The 15,440-nt window shown below is 39.6% G+C and overlaps 1 protein-coding gene across 2 annotated transcripts in view; it reads right to left on the minus strand.

Annotated features, from left to right (window-relative positions):
* The window catches only part of NAV2 (neuron navigator 2), a 203,466-nt gene that overhangs the window by 77,295 nt on the left and 110,731 nt on the right, over window positions 1-15,440 (minus strand). For both annotated transcript variants that reach the window (XM_041461855.1, XM_041461854.1), the window contains one exon: window positions 4,402-4,524. In XM_041461855.1, the coding sequence (XP_041317789.1) occupies window positions 4,402-4,524 (123 nt within the window). The remainder of the gene's footprint in view (window positions 1-4,401; window positions 4,525-15,440) is intronic.

Below are 15,440 nucleotides of genomic sequence, written 5' to 3' on the forward strand. Positions count from 1 at the left end.
GGAAGCAGCTTCAGTTGCAAATCTGCCTAAGAGTTAATCTGGATGTGGACTTGTTTTTAACCAAGCTGTAGTCATCAGATGTGATCAGGATACAGACACACTCTTGAAGAGCAAGCTCAGCACTGTTTTTACTGTTTTACCTACAGTCCATCAATGCTGTAGCTGCTGGAAGCACCAAGACAACACAATCCACTCTTTGACCAGTCATTACAATCAGGAGCTGGGAAGACCTTTCTATGCCTTTATGCAAAGCCAGGTAATTCATGCAACCTCAAATAGAACTGTAAAAGGGAAACACTCAAAGTTAATCATGCTCAGCAGTAGGTTTTTAAGCACTTCACCACTGATGATTTTTAAAAGGTATACAGACACTTCCCTAATAGCACTAAAGTTACTCTTGACGAACTCATGTTCAGAGTCTCCTGTCCAAGCCACAAGTCTGTGATAAATCAGGTCTGAATCACCTCCTCTAAATAACAGCTTACACAGGTAAGCAACTACAGAAAGATTAATTCAGATCTAATTTACCTACACATATTACAAATTCAAGTTATACATATGAAGGCAAGGGCCAGATTTAGTCTCAGATGGAGCAGCTGTGTCTGACAATGTGAAATCAACTTAACCAGATGGCACACACCATGTCCATATATACAGAACAGACAAAACAATAGGATATTTATTTCCAACCTTGGAAAAAATGATCCTAAACTAAATAAAAAAAAAATCACAAAATAAATAAAAAGGTATTTTAATGCCTTTTTTGATTTAAAATGCCTTTGTTCTAGGCAAACTGAAATTATCTTGAAGTCAGAAAATAAGCTAAGCTGTGTTGTGCAATGATTCTATTAACCTTGCAATCAAGCATTAAATTCAATGCCCTTGTTTGCATTTCCCTGCTGCAGGGGAAAGTGTGCTTTACCTTACCAGAGCCAATAAGTAAAAGCCTCACAACTAAACTTCTACAACTAATAGCATAAGAAACTAAAGTAGCTAGCATATTGCAAAAATTCCTCTGATAACTTTTTAATTATTAACTTCATGCTCACAGGTTCACAGTCTTTCATACTTGTTCTCCCATGCATTCAATTAACATCTGCTTTGAACAAGTTAAATAGAATCTTAATATATTTTCTGCATGTACCAATAAAGCAACTCAGCACCCCTGCTCACTGTCTCACAGAATGAAGAAAACAATTAGATACTGCACAGTTTTATTCAACTCCTTTTCCTTATGGCCATTTTCACCCCAGAAAACACCTCAGACTAAGATTATTTTTTTGTTTAAACTGAACATCATGGTCACCCAGCAAGCAAAGAGGAGCTTTTTTTAAATCATCGTCGCACTGTCAGAAACTCCCCATGTGAAATACAAAGCTGTGTTTCGTGTCAGGTACATACAGGCAACGTGTGTATCAACGATTGTGGTATGTGTAGAAACCGACCATGGGACAGTTATAAAGAGGAATTCTAATAAATAACTGAGGAAGTAAAACATGGAAGAAGGCCTTTGAACTTATCCTTTGTTAGCAATTAACCTTTGTAAGTCTTAAGTTGATTTAGGAGCATTTGAATTAAAGCTTTAAGGATGTTGCTGTTTGACAGGAACTTTCTGCTTGTAGCTAAGCCTTAAAGAGTTTTGCAATAATAAGCTTTTGAAGTATAATTTTAGAATATTGTTTGTAGTAAGGATCTTTGAAACTATAGCTTTAGAATATATGAAAATGAAACATGCTTATCTCAACGCCTTAACAAAACAGTGAAAAGCAGCTTGAGAACGGAAGATGAACATCAACTCAAGGACTGATAGTTTCCACCAAGGGAGCTGGACATCACTGTTATGAGATTTATAGTCCTTGCAATTAAAAGATAGACCCACATCTGGAATCTGGATCTCACCAGCTGGGAGACTTCTTTCTCCTTTCGGAAGCCAGATCCCACCATCTGGGGATACTCCTTTCTGGATACATCCTGAGAAAAACTAAATCACGACAGTGTATAGAATTGTGACGTAAAAAAAACTGGGAATAGAAACTGCTGAGAAAGCTTATGATTACCCCTATAAAAATCTGTAAGCCTCAACTATCAGTGTGCAGTTGGAGGGAAAACTTCCCCCACTGTCCTCACCACTGTATTGCTCATACTTTACCATAGTAATTAATAAATTGATTGCTGCTTGAATATTGGCCTAGTCAAGCTTCTCATTTATAACACCCATGTCCTGCATAAGGTATTATATTCTAAATAGAAAAGACCAAATCAAAGCAACACATCATAGTATCACCAGCTCTGAGACCAAGGGTAATTTTTCTGCCATACAGAGTCTTTATTGTGTGTAAAGTCTGTCCCCCTCCAAGTGAACTGAAAGGATGGTTTTCGAAGCTGAAACAAATTACAACCTAGGGATTGCATTTCAGTGGGTCACAGCCCCATTCTAGGTGTAATACATTTAAACACACAAATAATCCCTCTTGTCAAATGTTCCTAATTGGTGCCTGATGTGTGGTGTCTTCAGGAAAGAAGTTCAGCAAACAAGAAGTGTTGCAAGCACAGAAAATATTGGATGGGGGAAGGAACCAATGACAGGAATGTATCACTGGCTTTCCAGGAAAGCTGTTACTTAAACAACAATATACTTTATCTTAGACAAATGCTGAATTTTAAACAGATGCTTTTGCTACAGTGCCAATATTGGTTCAGAACCCACAGCAGCAAAAGAGGATGACACCTGATTCCTCTCCAGCTGCATCACAAGGTGGCAACACCCTCATCCATAGGACCAGCAGTGAGTGCTGGTTGGGTTTCAAGCTGCACATTTCAGAAAGAGATATGAGCTCCTGGAAAAATCCAAGTATATTTTACAACTGGCAAGCATATGTTGACCTGTAATTCAAACTGAACTGGGATTCTCCAAGAGGTTTTAGTTCGTTTGTTTACATTTGACATCCTGCTATTTGCTAATATCACAAGGATGCCAAAGCAGATTTAGTTCTAAATCTTGGCATATTTAAAGTTAGTTTGCTTAGAAAACAAGGCTAGATTCTCCATCACTTGGGTTTCCTTAGTAATATATGCACCACAATGAATAAAGTATCAATAATATCAAGCTCAGTCATGTCCTGGGAATGACTTTTAGACAGCAGAAAGAGAAAAAACCTTTAATTCAAAAATTGGTTTTTGCACCTCAAAATTAATTTTTTATACTTAGAGGCCCCTCATGGAAGAAAAAGGATACAGGTCACTTACTGCATCAGCAGTAACACTGATCAGGCTTTGGAAGGGAAAGAAGCAGCCATGTGCTGACCTCGTTAAAAGCAAGTGTTTAACCCATTTATATCAACATTAATAGAATATTTCACTGGGCTCCTTTGTGACTGCACTCCCATGAATTATGGATTTCCAGTCCTCTAATTCTTGACATTTGGCCTTGACTGTTCACATTCAATCACTGGAATTGGGGGAGAGTCAATGGACATGAAAAGAGAACTCAGTCCTTTCTATTTCAAACACTACTAAAACAGGAGTTCAACACTTTCTTGTGCTGCCTCCTATCCACAAAAACACAGGGGAGATTCCAGCAAAGCACTCAGGAGACACAAAACCAGTATTTCTCCCGACACCTCCAGGAACACAAACACTAAAATACTCCGGTGTAAGAGCCTGAGACGAGAGATGCGGGACTCCAGGCGGCTCTTCAAAATGCTGTTTGAATACAGCAGTCCAGGGTCGTGGGTGACAGAGCCACGCCTACAGCTGTCAGCTCCAGCTATAGGCAAGCCTGAAGACCCTTTAGTTCTGGTTACAACCCATTATATATTTTTCTTTGCTGAGCATCTTAATACATAACAACCAATCAGCATCATATATAACACCTTTGCTATTACCTATAGCCCATCATCACCTCTATAATTACCATATTATGGTCAATACTATCCAATCACATGAGTTAGTATGTTACAGTTTAAGCTTAGAGTTGTTTTTCAGTTTTGTTGCAGTGGAAAATTCTTAGACTTTTTTTCTGCTTGCCACATCAGCATGTCTGTTTGCCTATGGTATCTTTCTGCTTTTTCTAAGACCTATTTCTGCTTGGTAAAGACATCTTTTTTGTTTGTAGTCAACATATCCTTTGCTCTAGTCATAAAACCTCCTTCCAACTCGACTTAGCCTTTGCTTTCTTGGTTGTCCAGTAACAACTGGCTCAGCAATTGTCAATTTAGACATCTATTGTTATTCTATATCAATACTTGCTTCTATCTCTATTCCGTTCTCAGGTTCTACATTCAGGGAGCTTTCTACCAAGCATCCATATCTGTGAAGCTTTCTTGTCAAACTTTCGTACCCCGGAGGAGTTCATACCCAGGTGTTGAATGCCTGGATTGCCAAGGGTGTTTAGCCCCCTACCTGTCGGCATCACCGAGCCTCAGGGCCGTGCTGCGCTGCAGTGTCTCCCGCACCGTGGCCATGCCGTCGGGTAGCCGGTTCAGCCGTCGCGTGTACAGCCCCAGCCCGCCATCCGTCAGGTACCTGACAACAAAATGCCGTGTTCACTATCACAGTAAAAAATTCACATATCATAACAGCACCTATGTTGTGATTTCCCCATTTTTAAGTTAGGGATGTTACGCAAAATTAGAAGCAAACAAAACGTCATTCTTGATTACATTGGAGGTATCCTCCATTGTATTCTCTATTACACCTTGCATGCTCTCTCATCTCCAAGACTCTCATTTCAACATAAATGTGATAAAGGATACTTAAAGAAAACCTAACTTTCATTAAGGATACCTATATGGAAGTAATTTAATATTTGTGAGTGTATTTTGCCCAAAATATACATGGTTTGTACCACTCTGAATTTTTCCGCATGGGCTAAAACACAATGAAAATTTCAAAACTTTTACAAGTTAAGTGCAAAAATCACATTGACTTAATCCCTAGATTGTCAATGAACCATAAACCTAAAGTATTCCCCAACTTACAGAAATCATCATGGATGAAAAGTTTTTTGCAGCCTTCTTTTGGTTCCTGCATTCTACTGTGGCTACAACTGTGACCTAGAGACACCTGCATTTAAAAATTACTATTTACTATTACTATTCTTAGGCATTAATAAGTGCCAGGTGTACATATGACAGTTCAGAAATTGCTAAGATAGCACATTCCTTACCTTCTGGTTTAGACAAATGAAAAATTAATGTTAAATGAACAGAGATGGCGAGCAATGGCACGGAGCGGGCCCTGTGTTACCACTATCAGTTCATCAGCTCATGTGGGTGTACGTGAGCAGCACTGACAGCTGAGTGAACACAATGTGAAAATTTTCACACACCTGAGACTGAAATAGCTCCAGCAACCCCAGCACTACGGTCGCCGTTTCCAGAAGACTGCTGGACAAGCACCATACTCCACAGAGACAGGAGCTGACAGGACTGTATCTCCTCAATCCCTTAGCCACTCTTAGCAAATTGACAGCAGACCACAGAATAATATCCAGATACTCAGGACACATTCCTCTGGCTTAAGAAAGCACACAGCTTTCTCCCTGGAAGTGAGACACCCCTTACCCACAGCAGCAAAGAAGAGATGCTCCGATGCTCTGAGCTGCAGGCAGCAGTGTCTCTGCTGGCAAGATCTCACTGTGCACATGTGCTTTACCCAACCCAAATTTGATTCCTACATTTATAAAAATGGGATGGTGAGCAGCTGGGAAGCCTTGCCCAATCTGCTGATTAGCATTGCAGTTCAGTGTATAAATCTGTACAGAGCCATCCCAGCAGCAACCCAGGAGTCTCTGTAGAGTCTACCAAAGAGGTTGTCAAGCCCATCACGTCAGACACAGGAGTATTCCTTATTCTGCAAATCTGTGGGGATTCTCCCAATTCATAAACAAAGATTATAAAAAGCACGAGGAGCAGTTGCACTGTAGCAGGTGGAATTTGCCTTAGGTTTGGCATTCTAACTTTTGTTTGACAGTTTATAAATATTTTATCATGGAAGAATATGTTTTTTCCTTAAGCTACTAAAATAAAGGAGAAGAAGAGAAAAATGGCTTCAGACCATAGTGTTATACAAACATGCAAAGAGTATTTTGCAAAAACATCTCATGTACATGCACTAATTGTTTTACTGCAGCAAATTGTCTGCACACAAAAACAAGTTTCTGTACGGATGCTCTTTGCACGTGTGCTGGAAAATGCAGCTTCTGGCTTTGCTGTCAGATTCCTGGCATATTGGTCCTGTGATAAGTAAGATCTGTTACAGCTGAAATAGATTGTTTGTCATACCTATCACTCAGAACATGTGGAAATTAATGTAGTATTCTTAAGAGTTAGCCATGCTGAAATCAGTGTCTTTTCACCAGCATTAGTGTATTTCATCTTCTACACAGAAGCCCAGCAAGCTAAAAGATTAGAATAACACTGCAGTAGCTCAAATCGAAAACTGGTTTCAAGCACTGATAAATCTCACATGAGCCAATGGAAGCTGGATGGCTTTAGCACCTCTGACAACTAGATCATGACACTTTTCTAAACAAGTCCATGTGAAAAAGCACAGCCATAAACAATGACTTTTACCCCCATACCAATAAGACAAGTTTCTTACATGCCAGAACAACACAGGACAGACTTCTGTATTTTGAAACAGGCTTGTGTAATCACAGTTTGAAAGCTTTGTATCTTATTTTTATTTCACACAATATCCTCTACGCAGGAATGTTTGGAAAAGATGCCAAAGCCAATGGTGCCTGAAGTCCTGCATGTAACAGCAAGGTGAAGGAAGAAGGAAAGGCACTAGCCTCTCAAGTCTGTGGAGGAAAACACATTTAAAATAAATACACTTTAAAATAAATGAAAAAACCCTCGTAATTATCCATTAGTTAGTACAGAGGAGATTCAAAGCTACTGGTGCCACAAACCTCCAGCCATTGCTTTAATTTCCTTCCTCTCCATCCCTTCAAACTTCAACTGTCTTGGCTTTCAGAAACTATCTTGTCCTTATGACTACACAATTATTGCTGCAGATTTCTGCTTTATGGGAAAGGAGAATATAATGAAGCAACATTTTTCTAAAGAAAATCTTCCAATGTTTTACTCAGGGGGAAACAAGACCAAGGAAATATTATCCTGTTGATAACTGCAACAGTACTCAGAGTTATTGGAATTTATTGCCCTATCACATCCACACAATGTAGAACCCAACAATATCGGCCTCTCCTCTACAAACACACATTGCCTTCCCAACAACTGTACTAGGCCTAAGTGTAATTTATCTGGCTTTTCATATTAAAAATAATTAGAAAATTTACACTAAAAGCCTTGCTAGCTTCATGACTGCTAAGAATTCTGCAAGCACATTCAGTGAAAAACAAACAGGACTTAGAAATATTCTTTTAACTGCCCCAAAATAAGATAAAGTTTAAATATATTAGCTAGGGAAAAGGATAGTATCCAGACTCTGACTTTTATAAGGATAGGTAAATTGTACAAAAAATTTAATCTCACAGATGCTTTATGAATGGTACCAACAGCCGAGGAGGGATAACTGCCTTTAATTAAGCTCAATATAATAATATTTAATAAATGGACAGTGAAACAGTGATGAGGTTGGTTAAAAGGAGTTTCTCATCTTTCCAGGAACTAATATACAAATACCCATCACTATAGCTTCACTCTTCATCAGCAAGGAAAAAAAACTCAACCAAATTTCTGTCAATATGAAAAGACTCAGGTTAAACAAGAGCAGTATTATGCATTTCTAACACATAGTTAGGACTTCTAGTCCACTTTCTAGGTGACACTTTTTTCCTATTAGAAAGTGGCTCCCTGCCCTGCATTACAGGCATAAAGCAATTTGCTTTGGACAACCTGGACCTTTAAGCTTCTCTCTTCTTTAGCCAAATACACCCTTTCTGTGCCTCTCAAATTTTGAGTGCCATAACAAGCCCTTCCAAGTGTAATATTTTTAGGGTATTTCTGATGCTGATTTCTGATGCTGATTTATTCCCCTTTCCTGAAAGGTACACTGAGGAAACAGGAATGAGTCATGCCAAGGATCACTAAAATCCAGTGGTCTCAATCATTTGACTCCTGTCTGCACTCCCTACTTACTGACAGATGCAGCCAGCCAACAGTGCACTTACTTTTATGGTCAGACAACTCTACCACTTCACATATATTCATTTCACTCCTTAATGCATGAATATGAATTTTCCAAGTTTGAAAATAAATAGCCAAGGGGAAAGCATTCTTTATTTAAGGATTAGGAAGAGAAGGAGCAGCAGATAAATCAGCAACACACAACAGACAAGGCAAGCCTACCCTGACCTGCTCTGGATCCTGTAGCTCCATAATCCCAATCCCACAAGCAGGAGAACAGCAACATGCCTCGAATGGGACCTGACTCTGGCAGCTCAGGTGCTCCTGCCTTCCTCTTGGTGCTTTGGATTACAAGCTGGTGTGGAAAAAGCTGCCCAGGTGTCTCCTGGGCAGAGGGCTTGCCCAGCAACCCAAGAGCTTGAAACAAAAATCTTGAGGGAATTATTTCACATATCAACATTGGCTTTGACATGGGGAATTGTTCTCCTATTGATGTAGTAGTAACACTGTTATCCTTAATGCTTTCCTTTAAATATCCATTTTCACTAAGCTTCATCTGTCTCATCATTACAGTCAGTGAAATGAGATCAAGGGGCTTAACGAGCTTTGAGTATCAAAGAACAACTCTGACTTTGCCAGTGCTGAAAACCCACAGAACCACCCCAGTGCTGTTTCTGAAATATGCTGAATGGGATCAAAACCATCCTGTTCTTGCAACTACGAATATGTCCTAAATCTGACTTAAAAAGAAATGCTACCCTAACAGCTGGATGATGACAACTGCAAATTTCTCAGTTTAGTATCAATTTGATCTGCATTTTTCATCATAACACTGGCATCAGACCATATGGGCTGTTCACATGTTTATATCCCCAAAGTCTTTCCAATCACTATTCTTGCCTGACTTGAATCAGTACTTGGTAAGTACTTGATCTCTCTAGCCAAAGGGCTGGACACAGACACTGTCTACAAGCCTGTGGTTGGTTTAAATTCCATTATTGATCACTGTGAATTTCAACATTCAAGAACAGGATTAGGTCCTGATCTTGCAGGTAGGGACTCCAATACAATGCCTAAATCCCTAATATTAGACCAAATATTACAGTTCAGATTCACAGAAATGCAAACCTATTGCTCAATTAATACAATTGAGTTTATATTTAAGGTAGCCTGTAAGTTAAAAATTAACAGATTTTCACCCATAATCAGTAACTATTTATAATTAACAAACTAATGAATGAACTATGAATTATTTTGCAGATGCTTAACCCAAACATGTAGTAAGACCTGAACAAATTACTTGCAGACTCAAAAATCCTAATCACTGCTGGAAAGGAGGAGATACCTGTGCCACCAACAGGTAAGACAGGAAAAATGAGAATATGCAAAACTTAATAAGTATATATTAGTTTCATAGTTTATTTAGAGAAACCTCTCACATGTAAATCACTAATAGCATAAATGGTGCTGCTTATTCAGTCTAGAAGCAAAACAAGTTCATCTCATTAACTACTTAATGCTCAGACCTTTTTCCATGAGGAAAAAAAAAAAAAAAAAAAAAAAGAGAAATCTGCAGCAATAAGTAGCGTCTGTAAAATCAATACTCTTCTGTATGGAGATGTATTAAAGCTGCCTGGCACATAAGTCCTTCAGCAGCCATCAAACAACAATTTTTGGGCACCACTGTCCAAGGCTAATTTTTTTTTCTATGTCTTCTCAGCTTCAAGCAGTCTGCAGGCAAGGAATTCCAAGGACAGTGCAGCCTGTAAGGGAGTTGGGTGGCTGCTGCTCCTCCACATCCATCCCCACATCCAGAACAACAGCTTCTGACAGAGCTTTTGAAGAAACCAGTTTCCTGTGGAATGAGCAGTCTTAGATACACACAGTCAAAGAGAAGCTGTCAACACTTAAAAGAATATTAGACTGAAAGGAAGTGTCTCTCATAATGGCTGCAGCCATTCCTGTTCCAGGAGAGTCTCCAGTGCACGATCCTCTTTCCAACAGTCACTCCAGCTGTCAGCCAAGGGCTCGTTCACCTCAAGGGGGAGGTCTGCTCCACCATGGCTTTTAAAGCTCCTTCTAAAATCTAGTCAGCCCAGACAGACTGGGCTGGAGTCAGACTGGAAAACACTCAAGAGGTCAAATCCTTTCAGGTGTGCAAATGCCACTCTGGACCACAGAGGTGGAAACTCACACCCACCAAGCACCACCACCAGCAGCAGGCTGCTAGCAGCTGAAGGCCCACCAGAATCAGGCAGTTGTTCACCGGGCTTTGCACATGCCAATTTTGATTTCAATGCCTAAATTCTTTCTCAGAGTCCATTGCCATGAAAATCATAGAACTAAGCTATAGAATAAGTGATCCATTTTTCAGCATGCTCTTCAACTCTGTTCAGGAGAGGAATGAACTGTGACCAAACAGGATTAAGAAGGGAGTGCAGCTTCTCCAGAGGTTCTCAGCAACATCAGCAGCAAACAAAGAGTAACTCTACAGCAACTTTTCATTATTCTCTCCTGCCCACTCTTTCCCTGCAGGAATGATCCACACTGACACAGTGTGAATGACTGCATCCCCCTCTGCTGGCTAGCCCTGGACTGGGACCCTGTTTTGTCCCTTAGAGGCTGTTGGCACTGATGCAGTAGTTCAAACACTGCTGAGGTGTTTCTTACAGTAAAAAGCCCAAAATAGGACAACTGCTATTAAATGGTATTTTGGTAATTGTTAACAGCAGGTCAGTGTGTAGAGGTAAGCAAAAATACAAAATACCACAACTATTGCATTCATTTTATTGATTAACACTACATGTGACCTAACATGGGTATTTTGATATTATACTGAAAAAAAAAAAAAAAGCTGATGTATAAGGTTATAACTCCTAGGCCTATGTTGTCTTCCTATGCTGAATCACACTGCAAGAAAGGTTCTATGAGAGTGTGTGATCTGAAATATCACTTGAGATAAATGATAAACACTGTCTTATTGATGAAGCTGACACAAGAACTATGCCTGAAGTGAGTGCAATATTTAAGAATACCTAATATACAAAATTAATAATATTGAATATGCTTGTGCAATATCATACTCATGTCTCCTGCAAAGAACTGCAAGTACAGTTCTTGGAATAAGAACGATCTTTATTTAAACACCTGCCATAATTTTTTCTTTTCATTTTTACAGCACCAAGTCATCTCTGACTTTAAATCCAAGCTCAGTTGCAACCTGGTTTGCTAAAAAGTCAGAAGTTAATGTTTCCTTATTCCTTTTCATGAAAGTCAAACTTTTGAGTTTGCTTGCCCGATCCCTTCATTATTTGTGTTAATTATCCATTTACCATATATAGATATGATTCTGCAATGTTGAAAAGATCACAGTGTAGAAACAGTCAGCCCTAGGAAGATGAAAGGTAGTTCAAATAAATACTCTGCTCAAACACAGAAGAAAAATAACATAAACCTCCTAATGAGTCTTAGTCATGTTGAAGTGTTAGAGCCATAAAAGGAATGCAGTTTCACCCATCCACTGCATTTAGATGAAAGCTTACCACTAAGACCACATCATTTAAAGAGCAGTGTCCAGTAAATGACTAACACACTGTAACCCAAAGTGCACAGAAAAAATACAGTGGCAACAACTATGGAAGGAAATAGGTCAGAAAAGCCTAGAGACAGAACATTGAACCAATGCACGGGGCACCCAAATTCTCACTCAGACCAAGATGAGATCAAGCACCCCTGATTACCAGCCAGCCACAAGTTACCTGGAGCAGGAACCACTCCTACTGCAGACAGCTTAGAAGGAAAGGGAAAGGGTTTCTCTCACTTGCTGTTGCCAACAACAAATTCTCATTAGCAGCAAACTGCAGAGTCCTCCTCCTCCTGTGAAACCTCAGCCCTAGGGGAGGTCTCTTATATCACCTGTGACCGTGACATCTAAAGAAAATGAGTCACTGTCTGACTTTTGAACACGACAAAACCATGGAACAGTTTTAAGACTCCTACAAACACCATCTACACTTCAACATTCAGTGAAATCAGTCCTCAACTTCAGCACTTTTTGCCTCCCAACAAATGTAACTCCTAAATGTAAGCCTACTTCAGAACTCTACTTCAATGATGGTTGTGGTCCGTGAAGGGCACACTGCTTCTGGGTTTGAGAGCTTGAGACCTAAGCAGAAGCAGGGGCAAAGTCTGAGTCCCCAGCCCAAAGTGGCCTCTTCTCCCTTTCAGTATCCTTCATGCATGTTCCAAATTCAACTGTTTCCAGTGCTTGTAAAACAATCCCCAGAGAGCATAAAGGTTAGAATAAACAAGAAACAATCATAACCCTATGATGACTGTGCATGCAAACACATTAAGAGGTTATGGAAACAGAGATGTGGAATGGGAATACATCACCACCAAATCATCAGATATGGGGAGATTAATAAAATAGTAAAATGTATCCCCCCCAACAATAACCACTGCACCCACAGGAGGTGGCTGCAAAGAGAATTTTAGCACCAACTGGCCCTGACCATTGTTAGAACACAGCTGGAATAGCCATGCTTCTGCAAAAAAATGATTTTGACAAAGGTGTGTTTGCAGACCCAAAGCCATTTCCTGAGAAAACTTGTGACCAGCACTAATCAGTATATCCACGCTGTTAATTCTGCATAGAAAGCTGCACACTTAAGGCAATGAAAACAGGGACAGAGGATTAGAGGATTAATCAAATTAAAAGAAAATAATTATAAAAGGTTTATTTTTTTGGACCAACAGCCCTGTTGCTGCATTCCAATAAGAAATATAAAGGAAGTTAACTCTACATCTCATTAGAGAAAACTGGGGCTAAGGAGACCAAAAAAAAGATAGGAATATGTATGTTAGTAGCCAGAGGGAGACTGAAGTGGACAAAAACCTTCTGAACAAATGCAAAATATCCATGAGAATCAACATCCCCACCTGGGACAATCTTTGGGGTAGAGAGGGGAGGCAATTCTGGGCTCTGAGGTGCCACCTTCCAATGAGGCTCTGAGCCTTCAGCTCAGCCAGCCACCACAAGGAGTGGGGCTGGGGGCTCACTGCCCAGCTCACACAAATCCTGCTCCTGTTGCTTCATCACTGGGTTATGTTTTAGACCCTGCAAAAAGGCAACTTCTTACCTTTGATCCACCCCCTGGAGACTTGCTTAGTTTAAGAGCTGTTCTCTGTCCCTTTGGCAAATATTCTCTTCCTTAACCCTAAGAAAGCAACCCTGGTGTCTGCCAGAGCTGTGCTTAAGCAGACTCATTAAGGAAGGCCAAATGAAGCTTCCCATGACCCAGTACATTTCAGAGAAAGCACCAGGATCACAGGGCTAAACTAGTTTTTCTTGGCTATTGGATTTATTTTGGCTGTAACAAATATTTTGGCTTCCTTCCCTATCAGTTTGCCAACGAAAACACAGATCCAAGGTTTTCAGAGTCCAGGATTGTAGCAATTCTGAAAAATGACAAAGTGAAACACATACCAGCTAATAAAGAGCTATTCATGCTCTAAATATCCTCTTGTGCTGCTCTGCACAGAGTGTAGATCGGCTTCTGGAAATGTTGAACCTGTTTGCCCTACCACTGATCGTGTTCTGCAGCAAGTCACACGGATGCTTTCTTTACATGCAACCTCTCTGATTTCTAAGTAATTATTCCTCTCCCACAAAAACACAATGCTATCCTATTTTTTCTTACTATTTGAATTAAATAGACATTGGGGAACATAATTTACAGAAAAGGCTACCAAACATCTGTTCACACTGGAGATGGTAACCCAGTGTCATTAGGGGTCACCAAAGGTAACAACCTTATTTTTTTATCCTTCTCCATTAATATTGGAATGCTGTTATTGCAATTTAGTACTGCAATATTCCCTTCTCAAGGAATCCACTCACATGATTACCCTCTATAGACTGCAACCCCAGGCTTGTGGGGCTGCTTGTAGCAACGCTCCCTCCAAATGCCCACAAGTGCAGCAAGCAGAGGAACCCCAAACTGCCCATCTCCAAACCCTGCCCACAACCTGGAAATGGAGCTGCATCTTTCCAACAATGGATTTACCTACAATACCAATTCTGTCCTTGGAAATTAGTCAATTACTCCAGCACTGCTATATGAATCGACAAATCAACTCACACTATTTAGCTAAACAGACCTCTGTAGCTAAAGACAAAAGATGTGGAAAAGAAAAACTTACTTGTACACACTTCTTGCCCTAAGGACCTTAAATTGAGATCTCATTTCTCAGTAGGTGCCTACCACATGAGTGAAAAATGAAAAGTATCTCACTACTTTAAAAACCAGTGGGGAAAAAAGAATCAGATACTCAGTTAAAGATATCCCAGCACTCAAGGCCAGGAGTGAGGTAGGGTGGATTATATGACTCTTCTGCTATGTTAATCATTCTGGGTATACAACTCAATGCTTTGGTGACAGAGGTACCAACTGGCAAAACCTTTTTCTTGCCCAGAATCTAAACACCACTCTTTTGCTTTCAGACTATGGAGACTCACAATTTTTATCCTGCAGGATGACCAGACACAGTAAAGGAAATCATACACAGAGATGAGAGAAGGTGCAGATTTCTCTGGCTAAATAATTCATAAATTTGACAGCTTTTCTATTCTTTCCTTTACCTCAACCTGGAATCTGAATTTTATACACTAAGTAAAGTTTATAAAGTCATATAAGTTGATGTATAAGAGGAAAACACAAGGTGCTTTAGTGATTTGATGCATTATTAATGCAGCAATGGCTACTGGTGTTTTATCTGAAACAGAGCTTCACACTGATTTCTGCATCAGCTACTTTACTATATGCTTCCCTAATGAAAGCATATAAAGAAGGTGTCTGACTTCTCAAAAAGTGTGAAAATATCCAAATATTCATAACGGGCCGAATTAATGGAGGCTTCCAGATGGTGTAACTGAACTGGTTAAGTTAATGACAAAGCAGGAGCTGTATTCCAGTAAGAGACATTATGTCTTTCAAAAAAGCCAACACCACTAGAAATGTCACTAATAAAAAAAAAAAAAATTACAAAAAAGCAAAAGATGCAAGATGGTCACACAGGACTGCTACAAAAAAACCCCAAACCAAACCAACAAATAAACAAAAAACCAAAAAACAAACCCACAGAAACAAAAAACAAACAAAAAAAATCCCACCAAACCAAACAAGAAAAAACAAACAAAACACCAAACCATTTGAATCTCAAAGATCATTTTTAACATCAATCCAATGCCAATGTGCTTGAGCTAAGAAAAAATTACTTTTATAGTAAGAACTGAAAGACTAATTGAAAACTGACTTTGGAGCAAAGAACAAATGCTTTTTC

This window comes from Pyrgilauda ruficollis, unplaced genomic scaffold (genome assembly GCF_017590135.1).
Source record: "Pyrgilauda ruficollis isolate IOZ18807 unplaced genomic scaffold, ASM1759013v1 scaffold156, whole genome shotgun sequence".
Taxonomy (NCBI): Eukaryota; Metazoa; Chordata; class Aves; order Passeriformes; family Passeridae; genus Pyrgilauda; species Pyrgilauda ruficollis.